The 19,831-nt window shown below is 42.1% G+C and overlaps 1 protein-coding gene across 5 annotated transcripts in view; it reads right to left on the bottom strand.

Annotated features, from left to right (window-relative positions):
- ets1 (v-ets avian erythroblastosis virus E26 oncogene homolog 1) overlaps nt 1-15,080 on the bottom strand; it is a 37,167-nt gene extending 22,087 nt beyond the window's left edge. For 2 of the 5 annotated variants that reach the window (XM_026366692.1, XM_026366696.1), the window contains exons 1-3: nt 14,965-15,080; nt 13,583-13,659; nt 7,945-8,092 (exon numbers count right to left, since the gene is read on the bottom strand). In XM_026366692.1, the coding sequence (XP_026222477.1) occupies nt 7,945-8,092; nt 13,583-13,651 (217 nt within the window). In that variant the 5' untranslated portion in view covers nt 13,652-13,659; nt 14,965-15,080. Of the gene's footprint in view, nt 1-130; nt 529-7,944; nt 8,093-13,582; nt 13,660-14,964 lie in introns of those variants that run through there. The other 3 variants (XM_026366693.1, XM_026366697.1, XM_026366694.1) reach the window with 2 other exon arrangements.
- Between the last annotated feature and the right edge of the window lie 4,751 nt (nt 15,081-19,831).

The raw sequence follows: 19,831 nt of genomic DNA, 5'->3' as shown, positions 1-19,831 counted from the left end.
ATCTCATCTCATGTCATCTAATTACCGAGAATCGCCGCTGTGGTTCATGTGAACCCAGCAGCCCGCTGCTGTTACAGGGGACACAACACTGAACTGTCAAGCTCCTCACAGAAAGAGTTGGATTACTCACCGTCCATCTTTTCAGCCTTTATGATCGTTAACGTCGGTTTCATATCGACAGCTGCCGTCATGATCATCAGAGCAGATCAGATCAGATCAGTCACTTAACACCGCCGCGTCCCTCTTCTTGCTTTTCTTTTTCTATTTTTTTTTTTTTTATTCTAACAGCTCCAACAACACTAGAAATAAGAAAAGCGTCTCTTCTTCCTTTCGCACCTCGGTCAGTTGTGATGGTCGATTTTTTTTTTTCCTCCTCACACTAAAACCCCGATTGAGTTTCTTTTCCTCCTAACTTCTCTTTCTCTTTCCCTCTTTCCCTCTCCGGTACATGTACACACACTCCCTCTTTTCCTCGTTCTTTCTTACTCACTCACACACTCACTCACTCCTTCCTCTCTATCACTGCCTATGGGCGTTGCATTGCCGGAGCCGGAGTGCGACGACAGCTGAAGGGGGCGGTGTTAACTGACTTGATTCACAATTCAATTACAATACAACCCCCCCCCCCCCCCCCCCCACATCCCCATCCCACCCCCGCCCCCCTCGCTCCAACCCCACCCCCGTGTCTCTGTGAGAACCTACCAGGACCCCTTCACGTCATCAGGCGCAGTTAAGTGTCTGCATGTTCCCGCAAATTACTCACATTTAACAGAGACGAGAAACACTCTGTGGAGATGTGAGAGGAGCTGCTGAGTCTAGAGAGGGAACTGTAGTAGACAGAGACCGGTCCATTCATCAACAGTATCATTCAATGGAGTTTCACATGAAATCACACATCCTAGTGTGAAGTCCTAAAATGATTATAGGGAAATCACAGGGTCAGATTGTCAGATTGTAAGAAATGTAAGAAAGACAGTTTGTCTTGTCTTTTGAGATTTTAGATCTTAAAATAGGTACCTTCAAACACATCAGGTGAGAACTGGTAACTGAGTCCTAAAACGTCTGTGTCCTACATTCTGCAGGTCAGGGCTTCCTCATAACTTGTAGCTCAGCCTCATAAACACCTCAGGGTATTTCCTGTTCACCTTACACTGATCAATTAAAGACAAAGGTCTGTTTTATTTTTCTACAGTATAAGCAGCTGCATCACGTATTACATTATAATGTTACAATATAAATATATATATATGAAGACGTATATACATTCAAATGGTTTAGCCACACCAACTGCTCTGATCCTCCTGCTTTAGTGAGTATTGTTCCTGAACAACAATAACGGACAATGACCATGTCTTACTGGAAACTGAATAAGGAATTTGTTCTGCCACTGTAAAACAACAAAGACAAGAGAAAGATTGGGGTTTTTAGCCACTCTGAGAAAACCACTGCCATTAGGGAACACCTCCCATGGCAACAAAGCCCAGTAATAGCAGATTATAATAGTAATTCTCACACAAGTTCCACTGGAATCTAGGGCTTTTAGCAAAAAGGGAAAAATTTGAGCCCCAAAAAGAAGCTTTTTCTTTCTTTTTTGCTCTTTAAGGCAACAAATGCAAAAGATTTTTCTTTGAGGCATCATCCTTCTTTTTCCATATATCCAACCGCACCATAAGCAACCTTGTTGGAGTGAGTCATATGGTGCGACCTGTGATGCAAATCTGATACTTCTGCATGTACTGTATGCATGAATTTCTAAATGGGATCATGTGGATGGAGGCTGGGGAGCCAGGGATATTGATCACACATGGATTTTTAAACCGGTGGTGCTTCACCGGCTCCATTAGCAGCCCTGGATCAGGTTTCATTGGCCTGATAGGAGCCTCGTCTGGGAAGAGTGCTGGTGGGTTCTGCGGTGAGAGGAGCTGCCTCACCGGGGGCAAAGTAGTTGGGGGGGGGGGGGGGGGGAAGAAGGAGGAGAAGAATGGAAGGGGGGGGGACAGTACCTCGCACTTTATCTCAGTCAGCCAGTCACTCACTCTCTCTGACTGGACCTCTTTGTTTTCTGTTAATGAACTCCCTCGTATCTGTTCTTTAAAGGACAGCCCGGGTCCTTTTGTGCCTGGGGGCAGCCATTAAGAGTTTAATGGCGTTGCTGACTAATATCTGGGCTGGCGTCACTGTAACTCATTTCAATGTAGGTTTCCTTCTTTACATCTTCGCTCAGTTCTACTACATGTTTTTAGTCCTATGAAAACATTTTGAATGGCCTCCCAATTAATTTTAAGAACACATATTAAAGCTAACAGCACCACAACTGAATTATTAAACTGAAATTATGAAATAATAATGTAAACAGACTGCAAAAAAGCGACTGTAGAAAGCATTGTTGCCTGTTGCCAGGAAACGTCTGAATACATTTCTGTTCTTGGATCTCAGGACAGTGTGTTACTGATTGTTTCTCAGAGCAGTGACCATTTCAAATTGCCTTCAGACAGCCTGGTGTACAATGACCCCGAGGACACATTTTTATGAACAGCACATTGACATGAGGATAATTTCCATAAAAAATCTAATGGTTACATAATAAACACTCAGTTTATTGCCATAGAGTTTATCTCTGTAGCAACTGCTTGTGTCAAAGTTTTGCACAATACAAACCCAGAAAAGAACTATTGTTGAAACCAACTGTGTCATTTCCTTTTAAGACAGAGGTATTGTCTTACACTCATAAAAGAAGTGTTTCAGCCAGTATACTTGAGGACACATGTCCCAGATCAAACAAAATTTGGTTTCAGTCTCTCTCTCTCTTTTTTTTTTTTTTTTACCCGGCAAATGCAGTTGCCATGGTTTTGACAGTTAGCTGGCTTCACTCATTTGCGTCGCAGTATAGCACCTCTAGGTAAAGCAGCTCTCTTTCTCCTCGTTGCTCTCTCTTGTTCACTATCTGTCTCTCACTGGCACATCTGTGTTGTCTGGCTGTCTATAACCCTTAGATGTAACCGTTGCACCTGCTACTTTTCACAGAGTTAACTGAAAGGTTATTCGATTTAGAGCAATCCATACAGCTGTCAAGTGTAGTATTTGTCTCTGATGTTGAAACCTTTGTGAAAAAAGGAGGTTTGGTTTCTTTAAGTATTTACATATTTCAAAATTATGTTTTTATTATTATTTTTTCATTATCAAGCATAAAATGTGACGTCTTGCCCAAGACAAATCAAACAGTAGAACATTTTAGACAATGGATGGTCGCCTGGCAGTTTTCACATGTTGAGTGAACAGAAACCATTTAGCATGCAATCAATCAGTCACTCATTTACAGGCACTCAAGCACACAAACAGATGGGTGATGGACACACACACACACACACACACACACACACTCACACACAGAGACACACAGACAGAGAGTGAGCAGACAGTGAAACAGTAAAACAGTGGGGTCCTTGTGGCCTCTGTCTAGTAGCTCAGTCTCGGCTCTATCTGTGGTGGATGCTGTCTGAATGTGCCACAGGCTGGATGCACTCCTACTGAGATCAGAGGGTTTGCTGGGACAGGAGCGGCGCATGCCTGTGTGTGTGTGTGTGCGCGGGTGTGTGTGTGCATGCATGCGTGTGTGTTTGTGTGTGTGCTCACGCACGTGTGCTGTGCTTGTGCACATCTCTCCTGTGCCTCACATTCCTAAGTCTCTTCTGAGAGTATGTGTGTATCAGCGGGCATGCATGTCTACGTGGGCGCGTGCTGCTGAACGGCGTGCATGTAAGTGCACTGGGTAAGTAGCAGAGCCTCCCCTGAACAAAGGCTCGGCTCTTTTCTGAACAATTAGCTTCGCTAAAAAGGACATCTCTTCCTCCATTAGCGGCACCACGTGCCCCCCATCACTCCATTGTGCAGATAATTAAATTATCCCCACCCCCCTCGGAGTCTCTTTGCCTCCCAGACCTCCCTTTCCCTGTCTTGCCCTCCCTCCTCTCTGTTACCGCCACGTTCTCAGATAAAGCTCCGCTAGTCCTCAAAGGTGAAGGGAAAATACATCAGTCTGCGGGTTTAATATATTTTTCGTGTACTAAATAAAGGTAGTACAGGGTAGTACGTAGTGCCACTTAAATGTACGGTACAAAGAAAAGAAGACTGTGAAACTAGTTGCTTGTTAACTGTTGCATAAAAACTCTTTATATTTATACAGGGGAGAATTAAACCGTTACTCTAAGATGGACTTGATTCAACTATGAATGGATTTTACAAGTAGGAAGAATTCACTCTCACCATTACTGGTGTACACTCATTGTAGTTAACAGTCTGTGAATATTGCTAAGCTCACGTTGTAAACATTAAAACAATGGGTTGTCTCTCTTAGGAATCATTAAAGCACCACCTTTTCTGATGAGCTGGCGTCTGTTGCATCATCAGCCATCAGCGATTGCATGTTTTCAGAACTGCATGTTCTTCGACTGGAGAGCTTTATAATTAGTCACTGCATTATTGAGAGGAACTTACAACACTCACACTTCCTAAAAATAAAACTTGTAGAACTCCAGGAAAGGATCTTTAAAAATGTGAATAGGCAGTAAGGCCATGATCCTTCAATCAGTGTACACAGTGAGGGAAAAACAGTGAGAGGTCAAGCATGTTTATTCAGCAAAACAATTCCGTTTAATAGGGTATTTATCTATGAGATTGATTCTCTTCAGTGAAACGAAGCAGTACTTTTGAGTTATGGGACAGAAATTCCACAGTGACACTGCTGTAAACTTGTTTCAACGCACAATGCAACCACTTCTAAGAAGTGTAACGTAACGTGTAACGCAGACACCCCCTCGAATAGTTTTAGTCAGATTTTTTAGAAGTCCTACATATGTACATGGTAGTAGTAACAGATTACCTCTTTCCTCTCTTTACTGACTATCACCTCTGGCCTCAGGACTATCATCACACTGTGGAGTACAAATCTAGGACCATGGCAGCACTGTAGCCCCGTTCCTCTACAGTTGTCCATTGCTTTTCTGTGTTTCCACTCTTGTTTTGTTTTACTGTTGGAGGGGGAAGTGTGCGCCGTCCTGATTAGCATCACTGTTTCCTCCTTTCCCATAACCCCCCAGACCCCCGCAGGCTGCCTGTTTACTTTTAGAAATAAAAAATGGGCCTGCACCCGTGAGGACGTGCCCCTCATCAGGGCCGAAGCTCCCCCCCCACCCCTTGTCTTCCCTTACTCAAGGCTACACATCTCAGTTCCTCCTCTCCTCCCACCAACGCCAGTCCAAGCCTTGTGAATTATCCCTCTCCTTATCTGTCTTCTCTCCTCAAACTGTATTCCGCCCACTCTCCTTTGCTTTCCACCTCTTTCCCCTCCTCTTCTAACTGTCCAGCTGTCAAATCACATCAAATAAAACACAGGCCAATGGTCCCTGAGTGCCAGATCACAGCTGTGTCTGTGTGCACTAAATGGGAGTGGATGTTTAAATGTACAGTGAACTCACCAGTGCCTGGGAGTGGATATGCGTATGTAATTGTGTGTGTGTGTGTGTGTGTGTGTGTGTGTGTTTGTGATTGTGCGTGTGTGCATGTTTGTGTGCGTTTTACTGAATGGGAGGATGCTGGAAGACAATACACACCAGAGTGTAGGGTGTGAATTTAATGAATGAATATGTGGAGTGTGCTTCATTGCAGGATGTTACTGGAGTGTGTGTGAATGTGTGTGATATCTGTGCCTGGATTTTATCGAGGTCGTGCAGGATTACACACACTTTTTCACACACACACACACACACACACACTCACACGCACGCACAGAGTACATTTCTACAATGAGAGTTTACAATAGACCCTGAGGAGTGTATGTTGGATAGTGAAGAGCAGATCTTGGTTAGTGTAAACATCACCATGGCATGGCTGTTGTCAGGAAGCGATGTGTGTGACATTGGGCTCTGGGCCAAACATGCAATGGTCCTTTAACATCCTCATCTCACATCTGCTCTTTACTTTTTCTTTCTCACACTTGCACATTTCATTTTTACAATGGCCAAATCCCAACGTGAGAGTAAATGTGACTTAAGCTGTAAAATCCCCAGTAATTTAACCACTTTAAAAGTTAAATAAAAGATAGAATTGAATCAACCCTGTCTCCTAAAAAAAAACATTTTTATACAAGTAAACTACAACTACATTTTTGTCAGGAAAGATTGTGGGTTGGGTTAATTCCAGAAAAGTGCAAGAGTCAATTCACATACACTGTTAAAATTTAAACAAAATCAAATGCTTTTCTAGCCTAAACCCAACTTAGGACTCTGGACTTGAACTTGGGTCTGTGGATTGTCAGTCTTGCATGTTACATTATACACACTCCATTGACCCCATCCACCTCTTTGCAACTTGCTTTCCTTTAATAAATGTGGCGCTTCATTCATTCAGCTTTGTGGTTGCAGTTTAATTCTTTACCATCAGAACAGAATTTTATTGAGAAGGGTGTATTGAATAGAGCAGAGATTAGTAATGTGAGATTTATCATTAGAATTTTATTATTATTAGAATATAGTGAGAGGTGTTTGCATTTGCTCATGCTTGTTGTCTGAATGACGCTGTTACCAATGACAATTTTACTTTTAAAAAATAAACAAACATAAACAGGTGCCTTATAAATGGTGTAACCCTAGCAGTGAAGAAATGTTTCCAACTTGATGAACTTGTGAGCAAATTGAACAAAAACACATCTGAATTTTTCAAAATGACAAATGCTCAGTAGTAAAAAGTGAATCCTACAATATGCAAAACACATCAAAGTAGAAATGCAAGGAATGTCAACAAAAGGATGAAGCTGAAGATATTTGCATACATTTACAATTATGTATGTAGGGTGAAGATGAGTGATCTGAAAATGCAATGTCAAAAAAATCAAGGGGTGATCGTGTTTTCAGTTTGAGAGAAATGAGTCAAAGCAACGGCTGCAGGGTGTGTCAGAGGTTATTTAGCTGGTTTTGAGGTTAGCAAAGACTCATAATAAGCCATATGCTGTTAGCACAAAAAACGTATAGATACCACCATAAGAGCTGACTCTAACAACATCTCCAGGTGGCTCAAATGCTCTCAGACCTGTGGTCTGCACAGTGTAGGATTTAGAAGAATGAGAAAAAAAGGTCAACGCTCGGTCATTTTTTTCCACTCAGCAATGTTTATGTCAACGGTTTAGCGCTGGGAGCAATGAAGTGAAGGCTCCAAAGGAGTGTGTCTCTGGCAACAAACATCAGCAAATCCCATCAAATCCTGACTCCCTCTCATACACACACACACACACACATGCACACTCAGGCCCCCTCCACCTCTCTAGAGACCAAACTAGAAGCTTGGGAAAAAGATGGCCGCCCTTTGGCCCTCTGTCTTGCCCCTTGCATCCAGCTCAGGGAGGTGACGGAAGAAAGCTTGTGCCCCCCAGCACCCCTACCCTACTCCCGTGGCGTACGTCCCAGTTCACCAGCATCAATCACGTTTGAGGACGAGTAGAGGCCAGAGTCAAGCACAGGCAAATGCACTGGAAAGAATGTTCTAGTTTAAAATAAAACTCATTTAAAACAAAAAAAAATCAAAAAAATTAAACAGGGATTGGAAGCAAGAAAATCCTGGGTATTTGGTTGTCCCCAGAAGAAGAGTGGGAGTGAAAACAAGACAGGGGGTATCTGTTAAAGGCATTGCCCTCAGGGTCAGCATCACCAAGCCCCTGTGCAGCACAGGCAGAACAACAGGCCAAGCTGAGAGTGTGCGCATGTGTGCATACATTTGTATGTGTCTGTTTTAAAAAACTAAATGAGGGCATTAAAATGTGAGTATCGGGATCCCCAACATGAATGCTTCACCTAACTCAAAGCCTTTTGTTTGTATTTTTCTAAAATAGAAGTAATGTCGAACCTTGCTTCACATGTGATGTCTGAGGTCAAGCTGTCCATTTCTTATTCTTACCTGTAGGACACATGTCATGTCCACTGGGTACCTCCTGAAGCGGTATATCCTCGGGGAAAAGTGGCTGTGATGGGTAAAACTGCTGCTGAGGGTAAACCACACCTGGAAGCTGGGTTTGAGGGCCCAGTGCTACCCCTCCAGTCTGCCTCTGGAGACACACGAAACAACAAAAATTATGGTTTAGCCAAAGCCTGTATGTGTGGTTGTTGTGTTGGTTTTAATCTGTTTAGGGGTGGTTTCGAAGCATAGATGTTGCACTAATAACATTTGCTCTAGTTTTTCTGAATGGAAAAAAGCAACCCTTCAATAACGGCACTGCAGTAACAAGGGTCTAGAAAATAATGCATGTAAAACTGCTCTAAATTATCAGTGTTGCAACTGTTCGTGTATTTTCATATAACAAGTATGTTTTGTATGTAAATTTACTCGCTGGCCAATGAAAAACATATTTTGTCTACATTTAGTGAAAGATTAAGCAGAAAACAGGATTTATAAAACAAATATGTCATTTTATTCCCACATAGATAACCTATGCAACTAAATTTGACTCTTTCAGTTTATCTTTACTGTGTTGTTTTATCCTGCTTATCACAGAAATGTTCACGTAAGAGGTTCCACTGAAGGGGAAGTCTAAAGTCAGCACTTGACAGTGGAGCCAAGAGAGATATGACATTCTGGATACAAGAGATAGCAGAGGAGAAGATAGTGACTTAGCCATTTTTAGCATATCAAAACCTTCATTTATCAACAACCAAAAACCATAATAGATACTGTTGAACATTTCAGTTTGAAAAAGATGTTAACAGAAAATTTATATTTCCCTTATAAGACTGTGTCTAATTAGACATAAACCTCTCTTTTTAACTTAAATAATAATTATAAAACTTGTTCCTATTAAAACATATTTAAAAGGCTATATTAAGTAATCAGCTTTCAAGTTTCTCACCTCTAATAAGCTAAGAGCAACTTACAGAACTGCTTCAGCTCAGCGATATCCTTAGGTCCAAATCATGCTTCCTACGTGTGCATGGCCACAGTGGTATGTGCAACATAAATTTCATCATTAGCATTACATCACCCACAATGACCACAGGTATCGCTAGCTTGTTTGATATCTTACCCGTAGTTAGTTAATGCTTGATAGTTGGTTGATACAAGTGGCAAGAAATCTTTTTGTTTTCTGCATTAATTTATCATAAAATGTGATCTGATCTTCATCTAAGTCAAGAATGTTAACAAATATAATGTGACTAAAATAATAACACAAAGAAAATCTGGCCTTTCATGTCTTTATTAAGAATAACCATAAAAACCTCATAGTGCTAGTGAAAAAATTATGTGAACCCTTGGAATTAATTATTGGTTGACCCCCCCCTTGGCAACAATAACCTCAACCAGGTGCTTCCTGTAGCTTTAGATCAGACCTGCACATTGTTCAGGAGAAATTTTAGCCCATTCTTCCAGGCAGAACAGCTTTGGGTCTGTCATATTCTTTGTGTGTGGCTCGCTTTAAGTTGTTCCATGGCATTTCTATTGGGTTGAGGTCTGGCCTCTGAGTTGCCCACTCCGAAAGGCAGATTTAGTTTTTTCTGAAGCCATTGTGTTGCGTGTTTTGGGTTATTGTCCTGTTGCATCATCCAAACTCTACAGAGTTTCAGCTCACGTACAGACATTCTCACATTATGCTGAAGAATTTTTGATACACTTGGGAATTCATCTTCCTCCCCAGTCACTGCAAGCTGGCCAGGCCCTGATGCAGCAAAGCAGGGCCAAATCATGATGTTTCCACCACCATACTTTACAGTTGGGAAGAGGTTTCATGATGATATTCAGGGCCCTTTTTATGCCAAATGTAGGGCTGTGTGTTTTTTCTAAATAGTTCTAAATCTAAGTTTTATCAGTCAACAAAACATTTTGCCAATGCTGCTGTGGAGTGTCAATGTGCTCTTTGGCAAATTTCGGGCAGCAGCAATGTTCTTGTTAGGAAGCAACAACTTCCTTCGTGGTGTCTTGTCATAGACACCCTGCTTGTTCAATGTTTTACCTACTGTAGAATTATGAACACAGATGTTAGCCAGTTCCAATGATGCCTTTAAATCTTTGGCTGTCACTTGGGGTGGTGTTTGTTTTGCTCTTGGGGTCATTTAGACTGGACACCCCCTTCTTGGTAGAGTAACCACAGTCCAAAAGTTTCTCTATTTGTAGATTGTTTGCCTAAATGTAGACTGGTGAATTTCTTTTACATCACTTTGTAACCCTTTCCAGCTTTATTTAAATCAACAATTCTTGATTTGATCCTCCAAAAGCTTCTTTTGGCGAGACATGGCTCACATTAGCATATTCTTCATGTGCAGAGAAAACACAAAAGGTTTGAGTGTGTTTAGTGTCAGTTGATGTAGCTCTAGTCCACTCTTCAAAACAACTTTTCTTAACTTACGCTATAACCTGACTCCAATTAGCTCTTTTATTTAAAAGGTTCAAATACTTTTTCAACTCGCACTGTGAGGTGAAAGATCTGAATTTTTTTTGTGTTATTATTTTAGGCACATCATATCTGTTAACGCTCTTGACTTAGATGAAGATCAGATGACATTTTATGACAAATTAATGCAGAAAACCATGAAATTCCAAAAGGTTTACATACTTTTCCTTGCCACTGTATTAGTTTGACACACTGCTTTGGTGCATAATAGCATAGCGCACATAGAATTGATTACATGGGAAATATAATTGATATTTATGACAGTGGGGTATACACTACATATACATACTAGAGGGGGATCCAAACTGCTTACTGGGGCTTTAATAACTAATGTAATGCAATTCCTTTTACAGACAATTTGTCTGTAAATGGAGATAAACTGATGAATAAGTCTATGACATTGCTTTAGAACCATTACAAGCTTCATGAAAAAACAATAATTGTGATTGTCTACTCACTGTAGGTCTCTTTTTTGAATGGCATGTTTCACATGAGCAGAGACATCTGTCGAAGAGTTTTATTGCATCAAAGTAGCTCTCACCTTCATTCATGCTTTGGGCTCCAGATTTGTGTTATTAATTTGTGTTTATTTTCTAATTGAAAATTAGATGAAGCTCTAACAATATCTTGACCAAGTTATAGATGTTGATACACATTTTTCTTGCCTCTGTACTTGTCCTACTAGCCTCCAAAACGAGGTATGTTAGATTGTCATATATGAGCTGACAGACCGGCTGACATGGAGACTGGTGATGTGATAAGAATCCTCTGTTTAAGCACAGCAGCATTTATCAGTAGCGGGCCAGCTTAATGGATGGCTAACATGACCCGAAGATCAGGGAGGGCAGTTTATGAGGCTCTTTAAAGGCTGCCATCTTCTATCAGCAAAGGGGAAGATGTTAGATAGGCATGGAGGGAGTCACATGGATGATTTATGTTTTACACAGATCAGTTCAAATGTGGGGTAAATATCAACACAGACATCAGTTTGGACACATCAATTGGAAAATGAACAGGATGCTAACAACAACACTGAACGAGCTTACTATGCCAATTTGAAGTGACAGTATTTATAAAGTATATTGTGAAATAGTCTGTATATCCACTTGTCCAGTCCATGAATTAACATCTTTACGTTTGTGACTGAAATTATTTCGTTATGGTTTCATACCAAAATTAAAAGAGATGGCCTGCTTTTTCTTCTTTACAAAACATTGTAGTTTATTTTAGTTTAGAATTTACTTTGAATCATGCTGTGTTGTTAGAATAAAAGTCTACACAGGCTAAATACTTATAACATAACCTGTATTAAGATTTGAGTGTCAAAATCGTAGATGAACTAGTTTGTGTGTAGGTTGCATATTTTTTTTAATTATTTTTATTAACTGTATAGAAAGAAGACAGTCATTAATTGAATGCTTTTAGACTGTGTCTCATACGGTGTCATACATTAATTCAGTTAGCTAATTTATTCATTGCCATGTGCTATAGTTGCACATATTTAGTTTATTTGCCCCCAAGTGGTTCTTAGAGGGAATTATAGTGTCTATGGTTAGGGCACAGGTGTGGCCCAGTCACCCACAACATTAACAACAGCTGGGGTCAGCATGGGAAAATGTAATGCTGGGCAACAAGTGTCAGAACATTCAGTCCTGCCGCCTGGTCAGAGTGTCCATTCTAACATTAATACAACCAGGTGGTGTTAATTTTGTGGCTGTTTGTATATATTAACAGTAAAAACACAGATGTACTATAATAATGTTTGCAGTGCTGGGGCCCACAGTGTTGTACATGCTGGCCATCTACTTTTACAGAATTGAGCTACCATTAATATTATTAGTTATAACTGTATTCGTTCTACAATGAAAAATATCTGCCTGAGAGATTTAGTCTTTTGCTGCTTCTCTCTGCAGTACTGCATAACCAAGCAGTATGCTACAGTATGAGGTCGTTTGTGTTTATTATTAAAACAATTTGTGTGAATACATCTGAATGAGAAGGTTCAGTGCATGTCATTCCAAACTAAAGCTGTATAGGAAAAGGAGCTATGCTGCTGCTTACGTTCCTCATGTGGGAAAACATCACAGCGTTCTGTAATTTCTCATTATATTTCTTGGAATTGGGATCATTTTTGCAATGAGGTGGTCTCAGGTTTCTAATCGCTACATTGAGCTAGGAAGCACAGATTCTTCTCCACTGTATTCTGCATACACTCTTAGTGATGCATGGAAGGTGCTGACGATCACTGTGTAAACATAAAAATAACACACATTGGGTCTACTGCTTTTTGCTGATAATTCATGTAAATTTGAGAGAATAGCGCTACTGAGTGACCCAGGTTCACCTTTTGACCAAGTCTGCCCTGGTATACAGTAGTCTCAATTTCAAAGGCAAGCCCCACCACCTGAGCCAATTAAAACCCAGGGAACTGTATCATTCTCTGTTTTCTATCAGGCCAGGGTAAGGTTTCCATTTGCATATAACCTCAGTCTCTTATCCTAATGTGCCAACGCTCTGCATACAAATGGAGGCATTTATTTTGCCGCTTCTTGGCCTCCACCCTCCAAACGCTCACCTGACAGGAATCCCAATGTTCCCAGCAAGCACCGTCTCTGACTCTGTATTCAGCTCTCTCATTTGGAAAGCGTTAGGAGTCTTGGTGTTCTTGCAAACAGACTGCTGCAAAGCAGTGTGCGGGTGGCTTAACTGAGAAAAGTGTTATTCGGTAGGAATGGCCTGACTCCAATTTGATTGGTTAGGGACAAGGATAGAGGCTGACAGACCACAATATTTACAATATTACATGCTAAAGAAAAGTGCATCTTGAGGCAGGGTCGGTTGTGCAACATAGTGGAGTTCATGAAGGCAATTTCACAGCCTTGTAAAAAATCATATTGTACAATACTGTTTCCCAACTTTTGACGAAATCATGAAGGACAGCATGTACAAACAGTGACACTATTGGTGTAACGCTGGTGGACTAAACGAGGAAAAGAATCAGAGAAAGTGTGTTCCTGTGAGTGGATGCTGCCTTATACATTCCTACACAAATTACACACACACAAAGACACACAGCTGCCTCACACTGCTGCCCGGCTGTGTGGTAGGTGGCAGGCGCAGCATGAACGCAGAGGTAATTTACGAGGGAGGTCTTACCATTGCGCCCACGCGGTCACAGAGGTGAAGGGCTGGGTAGGAAGAAACTGGATCCATGTAGTAACTCATCGTGGACACTGTGGACAGGAGAAACGGGGCCTGCTGAAAAGATCAACACGCAACTAGAAGAGGCAGGGTGGAGTGACCTATCTATCACACTATGTTTATACTTTGCGAGCAAGTGTGTGGTATATGCTACATGTGTGAGGGGACGTGTGCTTTTTGTGTGTATAAATAGGTGTGTGAGAGAGGCGAGAGTGAGAAATTTGAGTAACGATAAGCTTAAACAGCAGCCACACAGGGGTGAAAATGTCAGCTCGGAGCTTTTGAAAACAGAGCAGCATGTCATCACATCCTAACTTAGTCTGATTTAAGATTTAGGGCTTAACTCGAGTATTTATTCTGATATTATTCTTTTCACTTCTCTCATTCAGATCAGCAGTATTTAAATGAAGAGGACAAATATAAATGCCATCCATCCAACATTTCCATCCCTTCTCCCTCTCCAGCTCTCTTTCTCTCTCTCTTCCTGCAAAACTACCGCCTTCTCTCTCTCTTCCTCCTCCTCATTCTCATCCTAATCCTCCTCTTCTCCTTACTCTTCCTCTCCTTTTCTCTCCTCCTACACGCATTGCTTATCACTTAACATTGTTTACTTGAAGCAGCATCAACAAAAGAGGCTGGAAAACCGAGCTGAAGTATTACATTAGAAGGAGGAACGGTGTATATGGGGCAGTGGCAGGTCCCATCTTCCTCGCATTCATATGTTAAGCAATTTGGCATATCTAGTTTATGGCAGCTGTTGACAGGCTGGAGGGAAGATGTGCCAGCGCTCAATGCCTACAGATGTTCACCAGCTTAAAAAGATTCAGATGCTCTTGTTTCAGAGAGAAGTACCCATGCACAAATGTGCAAATCAATCCTGCCATTCAAATCCAAGCACTACCTTTAAGCTTTTACTAAAATCTGGCTGATTTGGGAGGTATAAAAATGTAAAATAAACCCTAAAATAGCCCTATTTACTCTTCAACTGATATAAGTGGCTGATATTAAGAAATTGCATGTTTTTTTATTTGGCTCACAAAGTAAAGAGTCCATAAAAATAAAAAAGAAAAACGATCAAAAATGTGCAGGGAGAGGAAACTTTTTCTCGTTTTTACGTTGCTTTGAGGTCGCATGAATAAGCATATGATGAAAAGCATCTCAATTAAAAAAAAAAAAAAGCGCGGTGCCCGCTCCATGACCATTCCTGACGGGAGAAACAGAAACTTTCAAGCCAACACTTTCCCCCTCCCGTGTGCATCAAAACAACAAATCCCACCTTTGCCTTCTTTTACTGCTGATTTACTGGAACTTGGGATACAATAAAAGTTTGCACTTACCGACTGCGACGTGAGAAGTTTCCTGTAAAGTGGACGCGCTGGGCAGCTGAGCGTGACAGCTGGAGCGGTGGACTGCAGAGATGCTGTACCTGCTCGCAGCGGAGTCCCACAGTGGAAGGAATATTATGCACACAGTTGGTCCCTCCCTCAATCGCACGGTGATCCTCTCCAAATCCTGTTTTTCCTCTGCGTGTTGCCTTTGGACTTGACGCGCAGTTGCGCATCACGGACAGGCGCAGCGCAGGTGGAAACTTGCACAGGTGTCGGCGTTAACATCCCTTCAGGGTGCACTTTAATATATCATATTCATGTGGTAGGGTGAAGTGGCCTTTATTAATCTTTTATCAAGCCTTTGACACTAACAAAACTGAACAATGAAGTTATTAGGGCAACAACTAATGTGTCATTTCACCCTCACTATTACAATCATCTCCATATTCTCTCCTTTTTGTGGCTAATGCCTCGATAAAAATAGACTGTTCCAAGCTAAATTGGAATTAAGTTTGTTTATTTCTTAGTTTGTTTTCCTCTTGCGCATAGCCTCACAGTCTCACCGGGGAAAGAAAATAGCAGGAAAGTGGCAGGAAAACTTCACACAGAGACGTGTGTGATGACAATGACAATGACTGATCTTCCTGTGATGTTGTCATCTGAAAAATAACATCTGTGTGTCTGAGTGTGTGTGTGTGTCACATCAGGCAGATGTTTATTTAAAGCACCAATATGCCATGTCTCAACTTTTTTTTTTTTTTCTTTAGTCAAAACTTGATATTCTATATTTGCCGCTAAATATCAGTAGTATTGTCCTGCATGGTCAACCTAGCCTAGTCTGGCATTAAACTAGTGCTAAAACGAACCATTGGTGGAACTGCAGCTGTCATATCAGTTTGTCTCAGGACGAAGAAGCATCTGCTTCATGAATATTTATTTACTGTACATCACTGGCTATCATATCGCTCCCTACCTCCTACCTCCTAACATAAACCAAAAGCGTGTGGGCCAGTGAATAAAGCTGTGGCAAAAACGTTGACCACTCGTCTGTGAAATGAGAAGGAACCTCCGGCACAGCTAAAGATCTACTGTAAAGCCACCTGCTCTGATAAGGATTGGTGATAACTAGGTAACAAGGTTGAGGTTTGTCTGTCTATTTGCTTATTTATCACTTTATTTGTTTATTTATTTTCATGCTGCAAGCTTTAAAGCCCTCCAATGGACAGCTACCGAACAGCTCTTGCTCTCTGTATCACTTTAACACTCAGCACTTGCGAGTCATCTGAAACACCTTGTGGCTCCATGATAATTCCCTGACCCCGGTGCAGCATTTGTTTGAATTAGAAAGTGCATGGTTCAAACCTCCTGACAGCCACTGCTCTTAACAGTAAATCTTAAAGGTCTCAGGGTAAGGAGGTGTGTGTCTGTGTGTGTGAGTAAGGAGCTGAGGGAAAAGGGGGGGGGGGGTCAAGTCCAATGTGAGAGGCGTGAAGAAGTACCATAAGGGGCTCAGTGGCAGGCAGCCTGCATTTTCTCAAGACCTCGTCTGAATCTCTTTGCGTTCTGTGAGCCTCAGAGCCCCAGGCCCCCGGGGGACACAGATGGGCAACACGTCAAGGGCAAAAGGTGAGGGTATGACTTATTGCCATGTGGAGAGAAAAGTACGGGACGCGACCCTGTGATGAGACCAAATTGAATAAAAGCAGGCTTGAATGCGATCCAGATCTTCAGCTGATGCCCCAGCAATGCTGTTTCAATTAGCTGGCTCACCAGTTCAAAGGCAAGGCCCTCGATACACTTCTGCTCCGCATGAAGCCACTATCATCACGTTGCCCCCCCCCCCCCCCTTGCCTTTCACCTCCCCATTATGGTGCCACCTTTTTCCGCTCAGAGCCGCTGTCTGTGTGCTCGCCATGCTCATGTTTTACATTAAACAGATAGTGAACACCTTGCCATCGCTCCCTGCAAAGCCCATCCGTCAAAAGGCCTGCGAGGGTTTATGGCCCTCACTGTCTCGACTCCTGGTGTAGATGTATGGTGCTCGTGAATCTACGTCAGCGCTGAACGAAGCCGATTTGGCTCAATCGCTTTCAAATAGTCCAAACTTTTTTTTTTTTTGTGTTTAACGCTGTATTTTTCATAAAATCTTAAAGGGATAACGACACGAGGTCTTCATGGCAAGTTCTGGAGTCATGTGGGGGTCATGTTCCTATGTTTTGAGAAGCAGCAATCCTATGCTATGCTGCTTTCCTTAAAGCTAACACACAAAAACACTAAAAAGTCAAGTCAATCAAGGCTTCAAATAAACATTTTGCAGCGAGAATTAGCATCCAAGCATGCGTCGAGTATCAATTCTACCAGCCTGATGTTTCAGCTATTGCTGCCAAATGTTTGTTATTTTGTTATTTTAGATCAAATATATTAAACGCCACTGTTCCGCAGCACTCGTGTTGCCTTTATCCCGGGACAGATGGATTTCTGTCATTGCAATGCTTTATTTGAAGTAGTGAAGCTGAACCATACTGCTGTCTGTCCTCCACTCGGTGTCCTGCATCGTGGTAAGCAGCTCCAGACTGTGAATCCTTTGGTCTCATTTTCTCCTTTTGGATCTTCCAAAGATAGCGCTGACAGGTGATATTAATGATCTTTTATTAGCATCGTCCTGATTGCTACAGATTTTTTGGAAGCAAGAAATAGAGGAAAAGAGCAAGAGGGAGGGAAAAAAAAAAAAAAAAAGGAACGAATATGGAAGTCCTCCACCCACCGCTTCTCACAGGAGATCGCCTCTCTCTTTGATAGCCTGCCCGAATCTGTTCCCCCCATAGAAACTGCCCTGCAGATGTTATTGCTGTATGCTGACTACAAAGAAGGAGCCCTTTATGAGAAGATTGTCTATTTTGGGCCTCAGTGTTTCCGAACCGTGGTGCTCAGTGAGACAAGTACAGGCCTAATCTTTCTGCTGCTGAAAACTCTGTTTTATTCCCTGCCCATGATATTTTTAGATTAAAGTCCACTTCTAATGAATAAAGTGAGGATGTAATATTTTATGACAGTATCAATATGCCATCACCGCGGTGGGCTTGGGCCTGAAAAAGCCTGCGTTGCTATTGGCATCAGCAGAGAGAAAGTAAGTGGGGGACTTTGGGGTAGTAACCTCAATCAAACACGGAGAAGCCCTTGTATCAGGCCTGACTAGATTCATTTAGACGTGTTTGTGGTTGAGACTCTCACCCTCACCCACAGAGCCATGACTTTGTTGCACTGTTGACTGCAAGGCAGAGGTCTTGGGGGCAATATTAGCTCTTGATATTATCTTTAATTAAAGCGCCAATCCCTTAGCCAAGTTGTCCAAACAGTTCTAAATAGGCTCTGTAAATCAGACAAACATCCTCAATATTTGATGGGTCGAGAGTGTGCTCTATAGCCTCCAGATGGTTTGTGTTTCTCAAGCTTTTCACGAGGGATGGTGTGGGACAGCAATCTTCTGTTCGAGTGTGCCTCTTGACAGAACAAGTTCCTCCAAATCACATGCTGTGTTGCTGGATTTCTGCCTAGGTGGCTTTCTCTCTCCCTTTTCTTGTGTTCTGTCTCCTCTGTATATGTGTGCAGATACTGTATCATTCAATTTTGAATCACTGCATGTTGTGTTTAATTGGCGGCATGCCCACTACCAACTAAGTCTGCTATACAACCACAGTGACTGTAGTTTAGTTTGATGCAGCATGTAGACCAGAGAACAGTTTGTGCATGTATATGACTTCACTTTTACAATCGTTGATAAGTGAAAAAGGGTAATAACACAGTTTTATAAAAAAGAAAAAGCGAGTTTTGTAAGATGAAAGGGAAAAACAGGCTGAGGAGGGAGGGAGAGAATGAGATCCTGAGTCCAACATGCCCCGGTTGATAAACTGCTGGCCCGGCGCCAGAAAACTCCCCTCGAATATACACACACGCACACAAACACCCCACCCAGTGGCTAGTTTGACCTCACCATCCACACACAAGCACACACACACACACATGCATACACACCACCACCACCACCACCACTCCAGTGGCGTCTCCAGCTCACTATTCCTCTTCATTAGTGTCCCAGAACGAGATGGTTGTCATGTAATTAGCAGAGGAGGGTTTCTGAATGCCTGTGTAACACACACTCTCATTAGAGAAGTGAGAGAAGGCTGGAGCGAGAGAGGAGAGGTGGAGAGGCAGGCCTGGGAGGCACGTAGACGAAGAGTAATCAGCGAGACAGATGGGGAGAGAGAAAGGCCAAAGAACAGAGAGAACACGCCAGGAAAGAAAAAAAAAAAACGTGTCGAGAGAAACAAGAGAAAGAGAAACTTGTTTAAAGACGGGAGAGATTTCTGACTTGGGTGCACCAGCTAGGGACATGGGAAACTATGACATGGTTGGGACACAATGTAATGACTATGAGACTAGATTACATTCTGAATAGTTTCATTTTGTTTTGTTATTCTTGTGCTCCCTCCCACAGAGTGACAGGTGATGTTAAATGACTGTGTATTACCTCATATACTTCATACTGTTCATACCAATCCAGTCAACCAAGGAGTACAGCATCTTTACTAATCTGGGTCCATCCTTTGTGAGTGGTATTTAAGGACGTAGTGCGAACCTGTCAGTCAGCCTGATTACTTCCTGGTCACTTGGAAAGAAAAAAAAGGTGTCATTAGGTCTAGTACATCCTTGCTGTGTTCACACTGATAACAGCAGCGGTGCCACTAGTGGACCTGTCGGCTTTGTTCAGTTCATCCAGTCTGTGACGAGGTGTGGTCCGGGCTGCAGAGGAAGGCTTATCAGAGTGATGAGAGGAAAGAAGGAGCCGCTTGTCAGTAGCTGGTTTTCAATGCAGTCT

This window comes from Anabas testudineus, chromosome 13 (genome assembly GCF_900324465.2).
Source record: "Anabas testudineus chromosome 13, fAnaTes1.2, whole genome shotgun sequence".
Classification (NCBI taxonomy): domain Eukaryota; kingdom Metazoa; phylum Chordata; class Actinopteri; order Anabantiformes; family Anabantidae; genus Anabas; species Anabas testudineus.
Note: the sequence above shows the minus strand (reverse complement) of the source record. Positions and strands in the feature narration are given on the sequence as shown.